Consider the following 23,425-nt stretch of genomic DNA (forward strand, 5'->3'; position numbering starts at 1 on the left):
AGCTGCAAGTGTCTCAGGTGTTGGTAGAGGCATATTAGCTATGTATTTCCTTCACGTCCTGAATGGTAGGAAGATAATTTTGATTACCGGGGAGGAACATTCTTACAATAGCAGTGAATTTTGGCCTGCAATTTCAAGAAGAGAAGATTAGTACTTAAACCCTTGTTCCGGGACAAAGGCTATCGTGTTTTCTTTTGCCCTGGGAGCAGTTCTGGAAGGTCACAAGTCTGGGTGCAAACCTACTGATTCTCTCGTCCCAGTAACCAGTGTTATCCTAGCTCCGGTGAATCGGTGGTTTCACATGCTGGCCTTTATTTTAATAAGCCCTGCATGTAATTCCATTTGAGAGAGATCTTAAACGTGTGGAAAGGTTGAAGGTTTACATCTTACAGTTCACTTTAATACAACAAGCATGTGTCAGAGCGAAAGTGAAATTGTGAGCATTCTCGGCAGGAAAAGCAGAGACTCTCTACCACAAGCAAGAATGCTCTTTAAATTTTCCTACCTGTTTAATTTTGCTATATACCCATTGATCTTTACATGATAAACGTGCAGAAGACATCTTTAAAGCCATGAGAGCAGACTCCCAGATAGTGTAAATCAGTGCAGGGCCCAGAGCAGATTTAACCCTCCATGTGTTACTAGCACTAGTTAAGATTAACACACATAAAACCGTGTGTTGTGAGTTTGCTCACTGTATCAGCTGAGATGTTGCTACATTTTTCCAAGCCCCACTGATGATAGAATCATTTAGGCTGGATGATGATTGTTAACAGCCTGGTGGTTGTTAACAAAATAATGTGCTGTCCATTGACCTGAGGTACAGTGTTTTTTGTCAGTTTGCCATGTTCAGCAGTTGCAATGTTTTATGCTTTCCATCTCCTCTTCTGGGCTTCTGTGATAGGATGTAAAGCTCTTGCTTCCCTTCCTGCAGAACTCCAGAATGTCCAAAAGGGGACGTGAACAATTTAATCTTTCGTCTGAAACCAAATGAAAAGTAAAGTCGATTATTGGTGTTGGATATTATTACTAATCCATATGCATATAACACACTTTGAAAGTTAGCTCTCATCTGCAATTTAGGTGGCAGTCACGGCTGCGGATTCATTTCAGCTGATGTTTTCTTCCCCACTATATGTAATTCTTACCCAGTATATGTAATTTCTTCCCCTATATATGTATTCTTTGGCCACTTGTCACCAAAAAAGCTACTCTAATAAGCATGAGGACTAGTCGGCATTTTTGTTTGAAGCCTTAGCAAGGGGCAAAGAAATAAACAATGGTTGGTTTTTAGCTCCTGCTTCCCTGTTCCAAAAGGAAACTCTGGGTCAAAATACAAGCATATTGTCAGGATGTTGTGGGGAAGCTGGTGGTGCCGTGGGTCATCCCATGACTTGTCAAGCTCCTGTCTCTTCCTCCCCACAGTACGACTTCGTGGAGCTCCTGGATGGCAGCCGGCTGATTGCGAGGGAGCAACGCAACCTGCTGGAGTCGGAGCGAGCGGGGCGGCAGGCAAGGTCTGTCAGTCTCCACGAGGCAGGTTTTATCCAGTATTTGGATTCTGGCATCTGGCACCTGGCCTTTTATAACGATGGGAAAAATGCGGAGCAGGTGTCTTTCAATACCATAATTATAGGTAAGTATAATCTTCAAAGCTCTTACCAAACACTAGGCTCTGGTCAGGTTTTTTAGGAATACAGAGATAAGTTTTTGTAGTTAAATGATCTGTTTTTCACAGGCTTTCCATTCATAATGTTTCTTTTGCTTCTCAGAGTGAAACGCAGAATATATATTTTAATTTCTTGGTCTAAGGCATAAGGATTATACCTTCTTATAAAACAGTGATTGAAGGGAGGACACTGTTTTGAAGTATTTGTTAAATGGCACAGGGCTGGATTTTAAGTACAGAGCTCATAGGGTTTTACCATTATAACTTGAGCCTTTTTCTTGGAATGTCCTAATATACTAGAGGCATCAGCAATGGAAAATCACAGCTATTCGTGCTCTTCAAACAAACCAAACATAAACACTTCTCTCAGAGCGAGAGCACGCTGTCAGTTAGTAGTGGTTCAAATGATGTGACTCATGCACTTCGTGCGGTGGGCGTCTGTGAATTATCCTGCTTTTTCTCCCTTTAGAGTCTGTGGTGGAATGCCCCCGAAATTGCCATGGTAACGGTGAATGTGTTTCTGGATCCTGCCATTGTTTTCCTGGGTTTCTGGGCCCCGATTGTTCGAGAGGTAAATCAAGCCGATGCTTTTCTCAAGTCAGTTTAAATGAGCATGAAGACAAATACATTGGGAAAGCAACTGGCATGTGACTTGTTTCTTAGATGTTCTTCTTTAGAAAGCTTTGGTGAAGAACTTGTTGTTAATTTTTCCGCCGTGTCTTATTTCACAGCAGCCTGCCCGGTGCTGTGTAGTGGCAATGGGCAGTACTCCAAAGGACGCTGCCTGTGTTACAGCGGCTGGAAGGGCACTGAGTGTGACGTGCCTACAACTCAGTGCGTCGATCCCCAGTGTGGGGGCCGGGGCATTTGCATCATGGGCTCTTGTGCCTGCAACTCTGGATACAAAGGAGAAAACTGTGAGGAAGGTAAATGAGTAAATATTTACCCCAGCACCTGCTGTTATTGGTCAGTTTTCCAGCTGACACATCCAGCTCTATCGATTTTGCTGGCTCTAGCTCATACACACTAGCGGTGTTTCTTCAAAAATCATTTTAGAATACTAAAAATCAGGTTTGAAATCACTAGTATTGCTGAATTCTAAAGAATTATTATACTTTCTTATTCATAAGTAATTAGTGGGAAAATCCTTCCTAATGTGTGATATCTTTCTGCTTGCCAGTATTTTTTTTTTCTTTTTTTCTGGCTGAGGTCAGCTAAGAAGAAAGCACACAAAAAATAGATGTTGGAATACAGCAAGACTTACTGAATTTTCACGGTATAGAATAAATCATTAACGTATTGCATTTGTTAGTGATCTTTTCCACCAACCACATTGTGGAAAGTGCTGATTCAAATGCATCAAAGTGAAAAATGGTGCGTCATTTTTGTATTCTAGAGATGTGCATAATAATATTCGTTCTGGTGTGCTGCAAAATGCAGTTCATTTTCCATTTTATTTTTTTAGGGAGTAAAAAGCGCCATTTTCTGCCTCAATCAAATTGATTTTATTGATCTCCATGTACAAAGTAATGCAATTAAGTCTCTGGAATTAAATTTTCAGACCATTGACCCTACAAGTGTAACATTTTATTGAGTCAAATTGCTAAATTAAATCTCGTCATCTAAAGCACATTAAAGTGAATTAAGACAGATAGACAGTATGCAACTCATGTATTTCCGAAACAAGTTGAGGGTCCTATACAGCTGTCAAAACTCTGTAGCGGTGGATCGGGTCAGTTGATACTGAGTGCTGCGGGGAACCCACCACTTGTTACACTGTGATTAGGCAGAACAGAGATCAGTTGCCCGAGACCTGAAGCCAATCTTCTTGTGATTAAGAAAAATTAGCAAACCGTGAAAGGTCCTCCATTAGCTCAGTGGTAGCCTGTAAACGTCTTGATGTCAGTTATGTGCATGCACAAATTTCACAATACCAGAAAGTGGTGTGGAAGCGAGGTGTTTTTACAAAGAAAATTGCATCTAGGGGTTGATTACTAATGTTAGGAACGAGAAGTTTAAGCTGATCTTTCTCGTCTCCCTGCAGCTGATTGCTTGGACCCAGCCTGCTCCAGCCACGGCGTGTGCATCCATGGTGAGTGCCACTGCAACCCGGGCTGGGGAGGCAACAACTGTGAAATCCTGAAGACAATGTGCCCTGACCAGTGCTCTGGCCATGGCACCTACCTTCAAGAGAGCGGTACCTGCACCTGTGACCCCAACTGGACAGGTCCAGATTGCTCCAATGGTAAGGGGTTAAAAGCACTTGCATTTTGTAAAACGATGACATCTTGAATAGCAGCATTTCAAGAACATTATTCTGTTAGGACCTGACCTGCTGAGCTGATGGAATTCTTTGAGTTGGCTTCAGCATGAACCATGAATTGATTCCAAGATTCAAATTAATTGATGAATTTGAAGTATTTGAAAATCAATGTACTTGTTGGTATCTTTTAGCTGCCTTCACCTGGTAACTTCAGGTACTTTACATGCAAGTACAGAATGTTCTTTGGACGATATATGGATCTAATTATCATCTTACCTAATACCTCTATTTAGAAACTTGAAACTGCACTAGTGAAACTAGAGATTGTCCCATTTTAAAAATTTCTCCAGCTAATTGGAGGTATTTTTCTTGAAAACCGGACAGTATTCCAGTTTGAATGCAAAGGGAATGCAAGCGTGAAGCCTAAACAGCTTTCAAGAAGGGGCACAGGCTGCCAGGGTGGAAAGAGTTGGTAGGAGTGAAGAAGCAGAGGGGTTTCTTGGAGTCTGATACTGGGCTTATTAAAACCATAGTCTGAGCTTAGAAACAACAGGAGAAAATGACTGGAGGTATTGTCACAGAGAGCAGAATCTAAATATTTATAAAGTATGACAGCAGCCTTTTCACAAATATGAGTTTTTAGAATATTGTTTGGTAGCCACATATCAAAAGAGAAATCATGTCTAACTGTGAAACACATATTTGTCTAAAACAGTTCATTTAACAACTCGGGTGATTTTGTTAATGAAAACTGAACACATGGGCTAGCTGGGTTTATGCCAGCTTATGAATAAATACAACTTTTTCATGAGGAAACATCTTTTTAAAACAAATGTACTTCCTGACCAGGATCTGTGATACTCCATAATGGCTTATGCATATGAGAATGATAGGACAGAGTTCCAAACATTCAAGAAAAAGTGACAGAGAGAAGAAAATGTTGTCTTCTGTTAAATTTGTTTAGAAGAAAAAATTCTTCTCTGAACATTTCAAGCACTAAAAATGGCTCTTTGTGAGAGACCCTTTTTAGTTCTCAGGCAAAACATTGATCCTCTATTTCTTGACACGTTGTCCTTTATGCTATTTTTCCTTCTTTTAGTTATGTTTCAAGGAATGATTGGTCATTAAAATAACATAAAATATTTCTGATCTCAAATATTTTAAAAGTGTCAAACTCACAAAAGAGCTTCATAAAAATGCTCACAGACTATTTGCTGAAGTTGTGTAGAATGACCTTCAGGCTGGTACACTAAAAAAGTAAATCTTACCCATAAATATTTTGTTAAGCTGCTAGAAGAAAAAAAGAATGAGTTACTTCCATCAGAGGGGTTTATAGGTTTGAAATCAGCAGAGCTTTCCTCTATCTTCATCAGCAGTTTGTCCATTAATTAGCCCTTCAATTCCACTTCAATTAAATTAACTCTAATTAATAAGTTCATTACAAAGATTGACGCACCTTGCTCAAAGCTAGTGTGCTAAAAGCTGATAAACACCTTCACCCTAATGAAAAATTGATTAGATTGAAGAGAAATAAGCCTTTCTTTCTTGGAGCTGCGTTGACGTTTTGTGACTCTAAAGTTAATCAAACCATCTTGCATCTCGTAATCAAAAATTTAATTCAAAGTAGATATAAAATTCTGTATAGGAAATTAAAAGGCGGGAGGTGGGGTGTGTGTGGAATTACAGCTGTCTTTCTCCGCAAAGGTTTTGGGCTGTTTCTTACGGGAAATGTCACAGCTCCTTGATACCATGTTTAACGTTCCACAGCACATTGAGACAGAGCTTTATACTGTATGGGGGAAGAAAAACACTGTTGAGTGTGAAACTGGAAAACTTTCCTGCAGTAAATGCTTCTTTCTTCTGCTGTTGAAAATAATTTCAGTCTTCTATTACTAAACTGTTTGTTATCTTTTATAAGCAAAAACTAAACACAGTACTTCTGTGAACCAGTACGTGGTTACAGCCAGCTGTATGCCAAGGAACTAAAGAAGTCTCTCAGGCTGTATTGTATCTCCTCTTGTTTTTCTGTTTTCTGCTTAGCAGAAGTGAGGTTTGATGGAGTCTGACTAAATGAACCAAAACTGTAAATGCAAAATCTGGCAGTCTAAATGATCATCTTGTATTAGCTGAGACTTAACATGCGTTTGTTGGCCTCTGACTACCTTTGGCTGTTAACATATTTTTCAATTATTCTATCAGTTACAAGATCCTGTTACTATATGTAAATGACAAGTTAAATTGCTGTATGTTGATTTATTTTTTTTGAACAATCTATTATTTAAACCAGACTGTTCTTGGCTGTCACTGATACAAATTTACTGAAAGTAAAAGAGAATCATCTTTTGTATTTCACAGATGTGTCAGTATGCCAGCATAGTACTAATTTGTCACACTAAGGCTGATGGTTTGTAATGAAAAAATGTGTCAGAAATGGCACATTCTTACTTTGAAAAAAAACAGGGAGCAGGCTAGGGAGAGGAAACCTTGTTAAAATGAACTTTCTTTAACACTGGATTTTCACTCACAATGCACAATGACCTAGGTATATGGTACGTTTAGTCACTGTAAGTTCCAGTAGGTCTAAGTGCCATATCATCTAAGTTACAAAAGGTTACTCTTAAGACATATCTGATCCCAAAAAGTACGACTGAAAATTACTTCAAGCTAACAGAAGCTCAAGAAGAGCTGCGGACACTTAAGCACCACTAAGGCTGCTGAATAACTAAGTGACCATTAGCATAGAGATAAAACTTTGTATTCTAGTGGGTCCTACCTGAAAATGCCTTTCACAGTAAATTCCTTTGATTTAAATTTCAAAGATTTTGCCTTTCTTATTCTTCACATGTCGAATTAAAATGCAGCGCTGCTAATTAATGCGTACTCTCTCTCTCCCATATGCACTCTCTTCCTCCTTTTCTCCCCCCTCTCGAATCCAGAAATCTGTTCGGTGGACTGCGGCACACACGGTGTGTGCATGGGCGGCACGTGTCGCTGCGAGGAAGGCTGGACAGGTGCAGCCTGCAACCAGAGAGCCTGCCATCCCCGCTGCGCGGAGCACGGCACCTGTAAAGACGGGAAGTGTGAATGTAGCCAGGGATGGAACGGAGAGCACTGTACCATTGGTAGGCTGGCTCTGCTTTACCCTGTCTTCGCTGCAAAATCCAAACAGCCAGTGCTGCTGGCTGCATCCGAATAAGTCGTGTATTACTTTGAAGCTGGTTTCTTCAAACGGAGTATTTGCACCTGTCAGTCTGTGTAAAGGAGTTGATATTTTAAGAAAGGGAATGGTTATATAACGGCTCGTCAGTTCTTCGTACCTAGTTTGCTATGGAAAGGAGGTGGAAGAATTTCCTTTTCAGCCTTTTCCCTTTAACTGCCTTTTGCTGAGGAGGAGTTTACCTTTATTTTAAATTGTAAATATATTATTTTATTTGTGCTTTTCTATTTTTATGTCATAGCTTTATGTTGTTTTCAAATGAAGATTCCTGTTTTTCTTGTTTTTCTTTTTTTTTTCGTTAGTGGAGAAGCAGCTCTAAAAAGTGACTCGCCTACACAAAAATGTCGCTTCCACCTTGTAATAAATATGATCTAGCTGCCCAAAATTATTTTCTTGTCAACATAATGCTCTATTTTAGAATTGCATCGAATGTCTTACATGTAGATAATGTAACAGCAGATTAATGCAGCTGATTGAGAAGAAGCCATCCTTATTAGAGCTTCTGTGTTTCTGTAACTGAGTTATTTCTAGCACCTGGAAACCTTTGGAAATTATCGTGCCTTAATCAACGGAGCTTTTCTTACTTGATTGTTTGCGGTCTGTATGTCCCATATGCAGCGGGATAGCCCTTTCCAGTGCACAAGGCTTCACAGTGAGCTAGCTTGGGAAACTATGCATGTAAATAAGGGGACTAAGAAAAAGTGGAGGAAGAGTTGCCAAAAAGTTTTATCATTTTTATTTTGATTTTGTATAGATGTAGGGCTGAGAAATTCCCTTCCACACTAATCCCACTTTGTAACAGGCCTGTAACAGAGGAGGAGGGTCCTATCCAAACCATTTTTGTCTTGGCATAGCCACACAGAGAAACTGTTGTGTGACAACAGGTAGGAAGCACAGACAAAGGTACTGGCAATGGTCTGAGTGTAAGAGACAACTAGCTTGTACTTGAATGTGTGGTAAGCATTGCACAAAGCTCAGCGAAGGCTGTCATAGGAGTAACAGAAATGGCTCTACCGGTATTTATGGGGCACATCTCCCAGCTGTGGGAAGCATCATGGCTGAGCACTTAGAGGTGGATTGAACAGGCAGCAAAAGAGGTAACTGCAGGTCAGGCAAAGGCAGGAGTTAACACTCCTGATGGAGAAATCACCAATAATCTGAATAGTCAAAAAAAAATTCCAATAAGGAGAAACCCCATAGTTTTATGTTTGAAGAGATGGAGGAGAGTCAGTTAAAAGAGGTGATGTAGCCAAAGCAACAGGATAGGACAGTGAGTCTAATAGTGGTAGAGCGGATGGAGTGAATATAGCATGATTTGCTTTTGCCATAAGTGAAAAAGGCTGGAGAATTTTTCCTTCTGTGGATGTTTTGAAAGGGCTGTAACTCGGAATGCGTTAGCACAGCTAAACCATCACTGGGGCATGAGTATCTAGAAAGAAGGCCCAAAGCTGCGTTCCCGGGCAGCTTACAGCCCTGACTGGGAGGCAGGCTGGTGGTGCTGCACTTGGTGGTCTCGAGAAACAGTGGTGTGAGATTTGAGGGCAGGGAGAATGAGGGCCTGTTTCAGCTGTATTAATTGATACCCACATCATTGCAGCAGGAAGACAAAGGCAAGATTTTATTTTGTAGAAGGGAGTCAGGTGTGAAGTAGTAAGATTGATTTGTGAATTATTTTTTACAGAAATCACAATTGATTTCTTTTGTTGTTTACTAATGAGATTGCTCAGACATATGAGGGAGGGGGGACCAAGGTGCGTCTGCAGAATCCTGGGGAGAATCAGTAGGGTTAACATTTTTGAGGAGCTTCCAGGGAACATGCTGACAAAGTGGAGAGGTGGGCAGAGAACTGCTTTCTGAACAATAAAATAAAATAAGTCTTTAGAAGTAGGATAAAGCCTTTCCCTTGACCGCTTTAACTTGCCAACGAGCAATTACTCAGCAGATCGCTCTGCTGTTGGTCTCACTGACCTTGGCAGCATTTCAAGGGTTGTAGTTATACACGGATGAACTGCTCTTGAACAATTTTTCCAACATATTAAGCACAAACAAGTTTTTCCTCAGCACTGGGCGAGCAGGTCTGTCTTCCCACCTGTTTATGCTTTAAATGGGTGTTTACTTTGTGGCGGCTGCTGTAAAGATAGTTTGATTTGTTTATATTGCCCTTACAGCCTCCAAGACAAGTAATGAAGTACAGGCTCTAGCCTGCTGTTATATTTATTTTTCTTAGAGCTGTTTTCTTCAGGGGCCCAGTGTTATGGAGAAACCAGGTCATTTTATCGCTCATTTCCAAGAGTGTTTTCACTTAGTGGAGTAAAAATTGCTGCCTCCTCAGCTTGGCAAATGAAGAGTCAAATTGTCTGTCTCTCACCTGTCCTAGAGTAGATAGTAGCTCTTTCTGAGCAATAAATTTCAAAATGCAAGGGACATCAGAATGTTTCTCTATTGCAAACCAGTTTTGTTAATTGTGACCCTCCATTTGTAACCCAGGCATTTTTACGCTGCTTACAACTCTCAACTTGGTAGCCGAATATTTATGTAATTTGTGTTGTGTGTATGAAAGGCTCCCACTCTCCCTTTCTATGTCTAAAAATAACTAATTGCATTGTTCTCATTTCTAAAAGTCATTAACCATTTAGCTGCAGTAGTGTGACGTATTTGAGAAATGCAGATACATTTGTTTGATGCAGCTATTAGCTGGAAGTCACATGAAGTGCAGTGGCCTAAATTTACAGCTTCTTTGGGAAAGGAATATTCCAAAGAAGTTGTAAATTTGAAGGGCAATTCACTTCATTCACTTTTCGGGAAAGGGATAGCCCAGCAGATCTCTAGCTGGATGCACAAAATGGGGTAGATAGGTATGCATTAATCACAGAGGTACTAACTGGAATGCGTACTGAATCATCTAAATCCGTAACTCATTTGATCAAAGAGATTGTGGTATTCTTGCGAAGGGTGAATGCCATTTAAAATGGTAAAAATGTTTTGCATCTCAACTAATGATTTTTATGTAATTCTAAATGCTGAATGTCTGTTCAGTCTCATTTTCGGTTAGCCCACTGTTTGTATTGTTAGTTGACATGTGTTAAAGGATAGAAAGAAGGAAAAAACAAACGTATCACCTTATTTAAAACAAGGTATTCCTTAGTTTTATTCCTCTCTTGATATCTTTTAAACCCTAGATTACTTCTTGAGTTATGCTGATTTTTATGTATACGTCAAGATATTCAAAAGGGAGTTCGGCCAAAGGAAATTCTAATTGCTCTAAACTTCCAGAGACTGTTTTTTTGTTTTTATTTCAATACTTCAGTACACTGGGAAGCAAAGTCATAGGTGATTGCAAGGGTTTGCTTTTTTTTGTGCAGAAAAAAATTTAGATGTCTGCTTACCTGAGTCAAGCCTCAGAGCTTCCATAAAGCAGGATTGCAAGACTAGAATTGGGAAATAATATACATATATCTTTTATATACTTCTGATTTGCGAGAGAGAACAGAATAGACTAAATAAAGTGCTTTTTTTTTTTCCTTTTTTTTTATTTTTGGAAGCAATGTGTATGGTAAGGTGGGCAAGATTGTCTTGACTAATGTGGTAAACCTGGTGTGTGTTGCTGATATCCACTCTTCCATTGTGCATCTCTGGCACAGGGTAGCTCCAGCTTCAGTACCCAGTACCACACCTGATGTGGGCCACACTTGTGAGCCGTTGCCTTTGCTCTCAACACACACTTTCAAGCAGATAACTACATGCTCAGTGTTGTGGTGAAATGAAACTCATAAGAATTAACAAAACTCAAGATTTCTTGCTGTTGCTTATCATCTTACACGTTTGAATAAACACTGGTACTGTATGTTTCAAATACTAAACAATTTAAGGCATCTAAATTGCTCACTGTCTTTTCCCTCCTGAGAGCTGTAATGTTTTACCATTTCCTGTATCCACGTGGGAGCAGGTTAAATCAACAGTTTACTGCAAAGCTATGGAAAATCACCTGTCAATTGTTTATTTGGCCTGAGAGTGACCTTCATAGGTCTGAGGTGAACATCTATATATTATTTTGTGAAGCTCAACCTGCATCTCAGTGTGATACCAGACCGCACATGCACAGCTGGTACCCAAGTGATAGCCTGGATGAAAATTCGCTCTGTAATTAAGTTTTCATAACACAGTTCTGCTAAAATATGTTTTTGTTTCCTTTCTGTCCTGGCTTGCAATGAGTTCAGTGACCCTCTCCTGTCTGAGTAGTTGTTTTGTGAGATTGGAACAGATATTATTTCAGAAAGTCTATTATTTTTTGTGACATAACTGGCATGTACCATGAGTAAATTAAGTAACTGTCATAGGAAGTCTATAAATATGAATACTTTTCCAGCTGCTTTTCCATTAAACTCTGTTAGCTGAATGGAATTAGTAAATAATTATGTTGGTGGGGAATCTGCTATATCCATGTGCTGTGTAACATCTCAGTTTTACAATGCAGCTTAATTTTTTCTATAGACCAAATTAGTGTTAGAGTAATCTAAATTGCAAATTGGCCCATTTGCATTAAAACTATGCCTTCTTGTTCAGATTTGTCAACATCTCTTTTTTAAAGTCTTTAACATTAAGCATGGGTGGGTAAGACCATCTGTTTATGGAGCTTGCCTGCAGCTCCATTACTTAACACAAGACAGGTTACAGCTGTTTAATTGTTATCGTGTTGAATGATTACCTTTCAGTCCAAAATTAATATTTATGTATGTATGCATGGAAAGCATGTCGTTAAACATAAGTGATCTAAATGTGGACTAATGTCATTAAGCATTCATATTAATCCCTCAGGAGGGCTAAAGTTAGCATTGTGGTACGTTCATGCTACTTTTGAGTGCTGCATGAGGCTACTTTATCTCGTACACAGAACTGAAATTCAAATCCAGTGGTGATCCACTGTAGAAGTGTACTGCTTGTAATATGTTTATATTCCGGTGAGAATTGGGATCTAATTGGTTTATTGTCTAAGAATTTCCCCTAAAGTCTAGCTGAGAAAAAAATAACAAGGGACAGCAATTTATTTTAACCTTTTTCTTTGCATGAAAAGACACTAACATGACATTCAAACCAGTCAAACCAAAAATAAACTTTCTTCAGCAAGAAATTTCTAGTTTCCGCTCTTTTAGCTAAAAAAAAAGCAGAAAAGTCATCTGGTTTAGATATTCAGAGTTATGAAAAAAAACTCAACATATAAAGCCCACTCCCATAAGTGTTTCCATTAGTGCAGAATCTGTCCTGGTGACTAATTAAAATGGTTTTCTGACTAGGACGAACATGAAGGCATTTGTGTGCTGGTTTTCTATGAGGCCATGAGCACTGTAAGCTCAGAGGTACTGCTAGTGTTGAGAAATGCTAAGACGTAATCTTCTCCACTAAGTTACGTGGTCTGCACCTGCTCTTTTCAACACGTGTTTAGCTTAGGGCTCCTTATATTCCAGATTTCAAATATGACTACAGGGAAGTGATGCTTTCTCTCTTTATAAGATCAGAGAGCAAGTCAAGACAAGTATGTTCCTCCTGTTAATATAAGGAAGTGCTTATAGAAAACTTGATATGGCTATATATCATTACACTACATATTTTTGGAGTATGGGCTTGAGAAAGTAAGCCATGGACCAATTTGACTGATCTTCTCCACATTTGCAGGCTAGAGGGAAAGCAGCGTGGATAACCAGTATTACAATGACCTCCATCATTTTAGTACTGATGCTCTGTTTCCAAGCATGGTTTACTCTTCTCCAAAGTTTAAATTACTGAGCATATTCACATTTCATAGTGTTTTAATGCGTCAGGTATTTAATGTACCTTAATGCCTTCATGCCAAGTATTCTTCATAAATTTTAAGGTTCTTTTGAGATTTTAGAATTTTCATCAGAAGGAGATTTTTATCCTTCAAATTAGAATAATCACTGCTCTATGGATATATTCTGTAATTATAAAGATTCCTAAATTTACGATTTTCCTTAGTTTTGAGTTCATGGAATTACACCTCAGTACAAATTTCATCCTAAAAGTAGGATACAGGACTATATCTGAATGAAAGTATGACTTTTGCCATTCACACAGTTTATTCTCAGATAAAATCAACCAAAGATTCAAAACCAATTGTATCAAATACCGGTTAGTTCACCACAACATTGTGAGTGAAATCCTACTTTCAGAACAGCTGACTACATTGGAATTGGGATTTCACCACAATGTTTATACCTGTACCCTCAATGCAAAAACTCCATGAAAAACAGAAAATTACTTTCTTGGCGCCCAAAGGACTGATAACCACAGTTTAACAAGATTTCATTAAATTTAGAACAAATATGTTTTTGATCTTTCCTGTGCCTGAAGGGCATGTTACTAATTTGCCAGGCCAAGCCTTGAATATGCAAAATATTTTTACATTGGGTAGCTATAAAAGTATTCAATTACCAGGTAGATTTAAGATAGTGCATGTGTGAAGCTGTGAAAAAAAAATGAATTGTTGGTCAGACCTTAACACATTTCAAGACCAAGTATCTCAAATACAAATTGTCTGTTAGCATACTTTAAATTGCTAATTGGTTGATTTGCATTTAAATGAGGACCACATGTGAAGTTCAAGTTAGGCACATTTTCCAAAAACAGTAGAGTCCTCTGAGATGTGAAGAATTTTAAAGCATGTTGCAAAGCTTACTTGAGCTGAAGTGGCCAGAAAGTAAGTGCTTTTGTACGTTGTATAGTTGCATGCTGCTCAGGCACATTCTGAAAGTACTTCCAGTCAGCAAGAAAGATGGAAACAATAATGCTCTCCATGCCATTCCGTCCCCTAATATGTTTTCAAGCCAAATTTACCATTCATGCAGTTCTTAATGTAAGCGTCAGATTTTATCTGCATCTGTCTGAGGCAGGTCTTTGTGAGTTTGTCAGAGGTCTCAAACAGGTATTTGAACTTTTTCAGCCTATATGTGTGAGACATTTTGAAATCCTTGATGGTGTATAGCCTTTCTTCTAAATCCTTTTTCAGCTAAGTAGATGTTAAATAGGAAACAACACTGCTCATGAACTCGCTGGGAGTCCAAAACTTCATATATATCCTTAACAGTAACTGAATTGATTCTAAGATACATGTGGCTATCCAGTAATAATGATGAGAAATCTTACTTCATAATAAAATTGGGATGAACTACAGAACAAAAAATCTAAAGGCTAGTGGGCTTATGTGTCCTTGTACATAAAAACCCATAAATGCTTGCTGCAAAGAACAGTTGCCGTTTTGGCAAGGGATAAATTGCAGTGAATTCAGGTCTCTCTGCAGAAATGTATGCAGCAGATATCGCTGCTGCAGGTCTACATAGACACTGGAGAAGAGTGCAGAACTGATGAAAAAGATATGATTTCAGGGTGAGGATTGTGTTTTGGCCTATGTAAGGAGGAAAACAAAGAAAATTGCCTGAAACTATTATTGCATCCATGTGTTCTCCTTTACAAGAAGGGCAAGATGGGAATTTAGGAGTAAAAAAGTATCAAAAGGAAAGAGTGTTTGTAATCCTCCTCTATTGGCAGCAATGCTCGGAACATATGGTATGTCTAAGACAAGGTTCTTACAAACTCAGAGAGAGAATGATGACCGTGAGCTGCTTACAGTGGAAGAACATGTGCTTTCAGTACTGTTCAGTGATGAATAGAGAGAATTACATTTGCAAATGATACCAAAGCCTGCTGCCCCCAAGCACTTTGGAAGACAGGACAAGAATTTAAAATTATGTTAACAAATAGCACAGGCTATGCAGAAAAATAAGGTGCAATTCAACAAATGCTGGGTTCTGTGCTTAAGTAAGAATAATCAACTGCACAAATCCAAGTTAGGAAGCAGCTCGCCGGGCAGAAGAAACTCAGAAAAGGCTGTAGTGGATGATGAATTTGACATGAGTGAACCGCTCTGAAGACAAGGTAGAACAGTGGCTTTAAAATGTCATGAAATCTGGACTGCTGTAAATTTTCTGGTAGAGGTATGGAGCTCCTCAGAAATTGCACATGGATGCATGGCTTTTTTTAGTCACTCTTTGAGAGTAAAAGCAGTTACTTAGAGGAATCAATACGCCACTCCCTGAGTCTGGTGTGCAAACCCATATGCTGGGTTTAAATATCACAAGAGATAATAAGTTTTGTACATTCAAGAGATGTTTTGATTGTCAGAATAGTTGAACTTCGGCTGGGTGGAAATGAGAGGAACTTAAGGGTGATCTGGTAGCCAGGTCAGGAGAAGTAAACCACCACGGCCTGAGTCTTGAATAGGTTAGAGGGGTCAGGCCAGAGCCGTCAACTCTGAGTTTTGTACCAGTTATCCCCCAAACAAGCACAAAGACCTGTTTACACAAACTGCATTCTCCCTAAAGCTTGCAATGAAACTCTCTAGAGTTTCTCTTCTGTTGGCAAGTGTCTGTGAAACCACTGATAAAGTGCGTGCCTCATCCCCTGCTACTGCTTGGCTGCGCAGGGAGTAAGAAATAATGTTCGTAACACTTTGTTAGCACAAATGGCAGAAGCGTAGGTGGTTCATCTAAGCTTCCCTGTTGCTCACCATGAAAAAAACTTAATGTCACAGATTGGAATCTCTTTTTTCCCCCGTCCTTTTTTTCAGTTTACTTTATGTGCATAGGACTCGAGAACTTTCGAATGCCCAAAAACTATGTTAAAAGAACATCGGTAAAGTTGCGAAATCAAGAACGGAAGATTAGGAAGCCACAAGAGAACACTTTTGTGTGTCTTTATCATTGTATCATATAACAAAAGATATAACATACATTAATTATAGCATATATATATAATTGTAATACAAAAACATAATGATATCTTTAACTACTTCTCCCTCTGTGCCAAACAGACCTGGTTTAAGAACGTTGCGAGGCTGTGAAGGGCTGTCACATGCAAAAACTTATTTAACTTGTGCCAGAGACTTCTGCACAGGGCGATCTCCTGGTTAAGAATGGTTTTGAAGAACTGGATTACACCCTTGCTTCTGCCACGTATTTTCTGTTCGTCATTCACAAAGGCAAACTTTAAAAGAGTGTCCTCTGACTGTTCCTCATTTCCTGGGGACCTGACCGCCTTGTGTGTGCGTTGCTAAAATGCTGATTTGTGTGTGAAATCCGATGTAATTCTAAGTATTTTGAAAAATCACTTCATAGGTGTTTTGAGCCAAACGGGTGGATACTTTTCACTTTAATCTTTCTATACTTTAGTTACCCACTGGTAAAATGAGATGAGAATACATTCTCTGCTCACACTAGTAGCGTGCAGATACTGTACTAAATAATTTTGATTTTGAGAGGAAGATGATAAAAAAGTCTATAAGAAAATTGTTACTTCTATGTTTAGGTTAGCATGGTGTGCCTTTTACTAAGTAATCAGCCATTTGTTGCTCATGAGAAAGTGAGTGCTGACTGAGGACTGTCAGTTCTATGCATTGGCCAAGGAAGGACGTTATTAAAATTGCACAGGTGGCCATAAACCCGGCATTGCCTAAATTTTGGGTGTGTGAATTTGCCACTCTCATGATAGTAATGTGGGGGTGTATGTTTGTCATATGGATTGTAAACAAAGTTTTCCCGAAGTATTAGAAATCAATGAAAACATTAAGTGAGGTTATTAAAACTTCAGAACTATAAAGTAATAGACAGATGTGTAGAAAGCTTAAGGGAGACAGGATACTATCAACACACCGTAGTTTGCTTGCAGTCAGCTTTTCTACCAGGAAATTTAAGATAGCTTTTTGACCCGTTGTCTCCTTATATGACATTTAGTACAAGTTTATGCAGAAGTCTGAACATGACTGATGCATCATATGTTGTTCACATCTTCCTGTAGAAGGTCTGTGTTGGGGAGCATGAAGTTCGTGTTAGCAGTCGTTCGCCAGTGAGTGGGGATTGCTGTGCTGAATTGTGGGAGATGAGAATAAGCAAAGCTGAGTTTGCTGGGAGAGGAGCAGAACAGCATTCTTCGTTGATGCTGCAGACTGAAATTATTTCTTCATCATCTTTTTTTTTTTTATTCCCCCCTTTGGTGCTCTTCTCTCTTTCTTATTTCTCCTTTCTGTTATCTTTTAGAGGGAGAGGTTGTAACACAGTGAGGAAGGGAGAAAGATGATAGTATTAGTGGAGAAGAGGCAGGGGTTCGGCTCATGCTTTCAAGATCTAGGAAGCAAAAACCTTAAAAATAGTTTTTGAGTTAGGCAGACCTCAATCAACGTGGGTTTGATCCCATTCTTTTGTATTTTTGCATCATGTCCGGTGGTGCTGTGAGGTCAAATTCTGCTCGTACGGCGAAGCACCTCATGACTCTTGTGGAGCTGTTGAGTTGACACTGTAATGGGACTATGTGTACGCTACAAAAAACACGTGGCATGTGGTAGTCTAGTGTTCAGGTTGCAAAGATTATGATGGGTGAAGATGTCTGGTGGAGGATAATAATGTAAACCAACAGAAATATAAATTGCTATGCATTTAGAAGCATGTCACCGTTACAATCCTTTATGACAGAATAATCAGAATAAAGCAGTGTTATAAGTACCAATTAAGGAACATCAAATCAACGGGTATGTGACTTATGCTGATTTAAACGGGAGCTGATTGGGATAAATGGATTTAATATGTACTTTTAGTCTGTGACTATTCTGTCATACCTGGAGGAAGTAGCATATGAATAATCTAAGGAAGACAGTGAATTACATCTCTGATAGGAGACTAATGGGAGGCATTAAACTAAAAAAAAAAGTCTCGGTTCTGACTGGTTATGAAATATGCCGTGTTAAATGTGAATTTGCCTGACTCTTATCAGTTCTTTGTAAAATACATTTATCTGCCACATATTTATATAAATATCCACACACATTCGTAATACCATTTATATTTTATGTTGTATGAATTCTGAATGCCACTTACAAACTTCCTGGATTTTGACTATCCTAGAAAACGTACAAATTTTGTATCTTCATTTCTGTTTTTCTTCATTCCATTTGGGTCTATATGAAGTCCCTCTAGTCCTGGAAATAATAGCAAGATTTTAAATTTCACAGTCGTAAACCCTGCAAGAAAACCCTTGTAGGGATATTGTCCAGTCTATAATTAGACTTTTTAAGGACTTAATATAACCCACATGTGCCAGATGTGTAAATATCTTGCCAAGGAGCATCTGCTGAGATTCTAGAATTCTCTATGCAGAGGGCAAAAAGACTTGTGTTTTGTACTGACACACAGAGCCGGGTTCATTCCTGTTGCAGTTGCAGTGAAGGTAAGGAAGGCAGCATGGCTAGTTAAACTTCGCTGCAAAGTTATACTGGTTTTGGTCACTCATTTTCTGTGTTTTGATTCTTCGAGGATGCTGCATGTTAACCAGAATAGTTTCTAATGTTGTCCTTAATGTCAGCTGACCAGGAGTAAAAGGATGTTGGAAGGTGGAACTTGTTTTCTGAGCATTATAGGTTTATGGACTGGAAACCAGACTACTTATAACACTACTGGATACAAAAAAAAATCTTAAAGAGCATTTTCTTAATCCTTTTTTTTTTAATGTAGATTGGATTTCTGAAAGGAAATAGGATGTGGGGACCTGGGTTTGTAGGAACTATTCTCAGTTGTCTAGGAATTTTTTTTTATGTTCTGTTTTGTTACCTACCCCTACATTTGTAGAGGCATTTAGTGATTCACTGGTGGACAGATGCATTCCCCAGACAGACTTAATTGCTTCCATTTTATGGAATAAAGGTTGATTTTTTCCTCCACATACTATACTATGTTCTAAGAGCAACTGTGTAGGAGCAAGGGGAATTATATTGGATGAGTAAGAGAAGAATTTGATCCACCCTGAAATGCATCTGTATCACTTTTCTTTTTGTTTGCAGTTAACATGATAAGCTACTTAGTTTGTTGCTGCTCTTCTAAATGTTCTGTAATTGATGTTTTCATCATCTGTCTTTGTCTCCCTTTAACCTTACCCTTTGGGGGGGGCGGAACCCAAACCAAAAACAAAACTGTGCAGTGGACATCTGACACTTTCTTGGAAAGAGAGGGACTAGAAAGTCTCCACCTCTTAGTTGTAGCAGTGACTGTGGCTTCTGTGAGACAACGTATCTTATCACCTCCCTCCTTAGGCTCGGGAAGAGATTTTTCCCATTCATCTAAGTTGGAGGAAGGGCCATGGTTGGAAATGCCTTTCTTATCCATCCAATACACAAAGTTGAGGGATAATAGAAAAGAGAGAGTACTTGCCAGACAGGGGCCATCATCCAGCAGGGGTTTAGAAAAGGTCAAATCTTGAAAGTACGAGAGCCCATGAAAGCTCTGTTGAGAGACCTTGTCCACAGCAAAAAGAGGGGGATAAATCCAACATTGTTACCTCAGCTTGGTGTGTCCCCACTGCAATAGTTTGTAATAACCCGGCGCCTTATGTGCGGGTGGCTGGGTTCGGTAGCCTGCGATGGACCTGTCCTACATGGTTTTGCTATATGACATTAACCCCTTTAACACAACTGCAGCTGATGTCTGTTTCCTGAAAGCAAGGAGGGAACACATAACCCATCTCTGCTGTGTTTGATGTATTAAAAGTAGAGCCTGCTGCTTTAAATCCATCTTGTGCTCCATCTGTCATTCATCCATCTGCCTCCTCAGATTTTTTGGTGAAATATTAAGTGTCGTAACTTATGGAAAAAAGTCTTGCTTTTCTTGGGTATACCATGTTATTTATTTTTACACAACTAAAGCCTAAATTTAATTTTCACCTGTTTTTCCAAATGAAATGGATCACCCCACTACACCCTCTTCCACCCCATATATACAATCTACCTTATTTTACGTAACTGGTGCGTGTGCTCAGAAGAATGACTTGTGGCTGAATTGAAGCCGAAGAAAACTATTCCTCATAAAAAGCCTGTTAATCTAGTCGGGATTAAGATAGTGTGCTGGTTATGCTCTGAGAGTCATAACGTGACCTGCAAATCAAAGATCTTCCAGTACGGTCAGTGTTCTAAAGCTCATAAGCTAAGTAATTACTCTTACATTGTGTTGAAAATTGAATTTTTTAACTAGCTTTGATTATATTTTTGTTATATGTAAAAATCAAAGCATGTGAAGAGAAGTCAAAAGAAAAACATAGTCTCAGAAAGGTAGCATCTCTTTCTTCTGCAGGCCTCCTTTCTGAAATAGTTTCACTGAATCATGACGATGTTTGCTGAGAGGAGAGTTTCTTGCATTTTTAAAAGCTTTGAAATACATTTTCATTTCGTAATGTAAGACCTCTCATGTCAGGTGCACCTGCTTGATTTGCATGTGAATTCTGAACAATTCTTGTTTTATGTGACACTTCTGAAATGTCTGTCTGTTTTTTTTTCTTTCTAATTCTCAAGCTCACTATTTGGATAAGATAGTGAAAGGTACTGTATATTTGCTCTTTGACATGCCTATACCTACATGTACTACTTTCATATGAATATATAGTTACAAACGTATTAGTCTGGGCAAAAGAATCTTCTCTTACATACATTCCATGGATTATAGGTTTAACTCATATGACTCTCAACTCATCTCAAATTAAAAATGAAATCTTGCTTATGTTACATAATAACATTTTATCAGTAATTATACATTTCTATACAAACTGTATACATGTACTAGATTTTGTTTGAACCAAAAACTGAAGATAGTATTCCTTTGCTGTTTGGTGCTTTTTCTTTTTTAGTTTTGTCATTGGACTTCTACCTACAAGACTCTAAATATTTAGGAAACAAAGCAAAGCAATACTCTTATCACAGAACAAGTGTCATTAGTTCTAAAGAACAGATTAATTATAGATATGTGTTTTTATATTTAGACAAATCAATAGAATACCCCAGGCTTTTAAGCTTTTGTTTATTTATCTGATTGTAGAAAATCTTATAGGAATTATGACTTGTACTTTGTATGAAGCTAGAAAAAGCTTGTATACTGTATGCAACATTTTCAATTAAAAGAATCAAGGATGCAAAAACCTAACACGAAACAGCAAAGATTCTTGTATCTTCAGTTACGGTGAAAAAATTATTTAGAAAAATGTTTAAAATATTCCTTCCCCTCTTTCCTTGAGTATCTTTCTCTATCCCTTATTTGTGTTTTTTTCATTAGAATATGGCAATATTGATGGCAATATCCAGGCTTTCACGCAATAAGTCTTGAGTGTACCCAGTTGACTCCTAAAATGCTCTGTTAGTATTGCAATTAAATATGTAAGTCTTCCATAAATTAAACGGAAGAAAGGTTAAGAAAAAAACAGCTCTCAATACGTCAACAAATACTATTAGCAGCTATAGTCTGAAAGATTAAGAATAACAAGACTAATCTCAGCGTGGCATGATGGCACCATATCCATAACTGTAGCATCACTATACTTCCTCACAAGAGGTTTTCCTGATTCTCTGCCTTTTAAGAGTAATTTGACAGGAGTTAAGCACCCTTTATAACTTTTTTTCTGGGAATGTTTGTAATTTGGAGCTACATGGTTGAAAGGAGTCAGTAAATTCAAAAGTCTTTAGGGGAAAAAAAAAAAGACTGTTGCTTCTGAAAGGTTGTTCTAAGCTCAACTAAGCTTAACCAAAACCCATCAGTAGATTACTTCACGAAGATAGTAGTTCTACAAAGTGAAGAAGTGTTTAACCAGTTACTTAGGTTTTTTGGAAAAAAGTTTACAGAAAATTGTTGTGTCCAAAAACACCTGATTTGTAGCCACCTTCTCATAAGATACTTAGTGCCATATCTGTACTTGCTTCTGTCAGTGTCTTATCATAGTCATAGATAAGGAACACCAAAATCTACATATTTATAGTCTTGTCATCCTCATACAGATCATGTTGGCTGCATGCCAGATTTCATCACTAGAAAGTGACAGATACTGTTTTTTTTAATGCAATGTTAGACTGAAAACAATTATCGATTTTGGATATATTAAATTATTTTAATTGTTTCCCAAATTTTCCCTCCTTGGCCATAAAAGCAGACAAGATAGGATATAAAGGTAACAGCACAAAAGCCTTAGGGAGATTGTCACAAAAAATCACTCTCTGCTCTCTGTCTTGAAGCACGTCACTACCGTGTTTTTGTTCAGTCTATCAATGTTTTATTGTGGTCCTTATGGTATTTCATTTTGTCCGTCCTAAGTAATCAAATACGCACAGCTATTACATTTAGTTGGAAATCCTGTTGGTCCTGTCCCATCCGTATGCAGCCTGAATCCTGATGTTTGTTAGAATAGATGCTAAGCTGCTTCACTATTTCCTGGGCTTTGCTTATTCTGTGGAAAGGAATGTATTTTTGGCATAAAGTATAGTCATTAAAACTGGCCTATACTTTGTGCAATTATTTAGCGCACTGTAATTTCACATGAATATACGGCAACTCTGAGACCAGATAAAGTTAACGTTCTCTTTTATTACGTGCCTAAAATCATACCCATTTTCCTACTTAAGAATTTGGAGGGATTTGTTCATAGCAACAGGGACCTTAAACATTTGTGCCAGTAAGTAACCAATACTGCATAGAGCAAATAATGACCTATTCTGTGAGCGCAGAAAAATGTATCATTTTACACAGCTGTGTTTGCACTATGCACTCATCTCTAGTTACTTTGCCCCCTCCCAAAAAAAATTAAAAAATAAAATAAAATAAAGAAACTTAATTTTGTCTGGCCTGCAGGTATTTAGAGGATTGGTGCATTTATTTCCTGCCTGTACAGGTAAGTGGTGTCTCAAGTGTCAGGCCAATCAAAGATGCCACTTCGTTAAGAATTACGTTCCCCAGGTAATGTTGCTGTTCCACTCCATGTGCAATTACAGTATTTGTGCTGTTCTTAAGGCCTGTTCCCAGTAAGTGTCCCTTGTTTGTACATTTTTTTTTCCCCCCTTTTTCTAGAACTGCAATATTTCAATCACTTGTGATGTTTCTTCTTTGTCTGTTTCAACAGAGGGCTGCCCCGGCTTGTGCAACAGCAATGGGAGGTGCACGCTGGACCAAAACGGCTGGCACTGCGTCTGCCAGCCAGGATGGAGGGGCGCGGGCTGTGACGTAGCCATGGAAACTCTCTGCACTGACAGTAAGGACAACGAAGGAGGTAGGATATATCAACTGCATCTTTGACGCTGGGGAGAACCTGTTGAGGAACGGAGATTTTGCAGTCAGGTGATGAAATACTGCCGCGAGACCCTCACACGCGTTTTACTGGCCCGTATGCCTGTAAGGGTATGCTGCGGCTTTCAGTG

General features: G+C 38.7%; 1 protein-coding gene across 7 annotated transcripts in view; it reads left to right on the forward strand.

Annotated features, from left to right (window-relative positions):
• Positions 1 to 23,425, forward strand: part of TENM3 (teneurin transmembrane protein 3) — a gene marked incomplete at both ends in the record, with an annotated part of 320,770 nt that overhangs the window by 234,578 nt on the left and 62,767 nt on the right. For 5 of the 7 annotated variants that reach the window (XM_081999412.1, XM_081999414.1, XM_081999415.1 and 2 more), the window contains 6 exons: positions 1,426 to 1,636; positions 2,139 to 2,240; positions 2,401 to 2,595; positions 3,714 to 3,914; positions 6,869 to 7,054; positions 23,131 to 23,277. In XM_081999412.1, coding sequence (XP_081855538.1) covers positions 1,426 to 1,636; positions 2,139 to 2,240; positions 2,401 to 2,595; positions 3,714 to 3,914; positions 6,869 to 7,054; positions 23,131 to 23,277 — 1,042 coding nt within the window. Of the gene's footprint in view, positions 1 to 1,425; positions 1,637 to 2,138; positions 2,241 to 2,400; positions 2,596 to 3,713; positions 3,915 to 6,868; positions 7,055 to 20,545; positions 20,573 to 23,130; positions 23,278 to 23,425 lie in introns of all 7 variants that reach the window. The other 2 variants (XM_081999411.1, XM_081999413.1) reach the window with 1 other exon arrangement.

This window comes from Phaethon aethereus, assembly GCF_964289735.1.
Source record: "Phaethon aethereus genome assembly, chromosome: 4".
In the NCBI taxonomy this organism is placed as follows: domain Eukaryota; kingdom Metazoa; phylum Chordata; class Aves; order Phaethontiformes; family Phaethontidae; genus Phaethon; species Phaethon aethereus.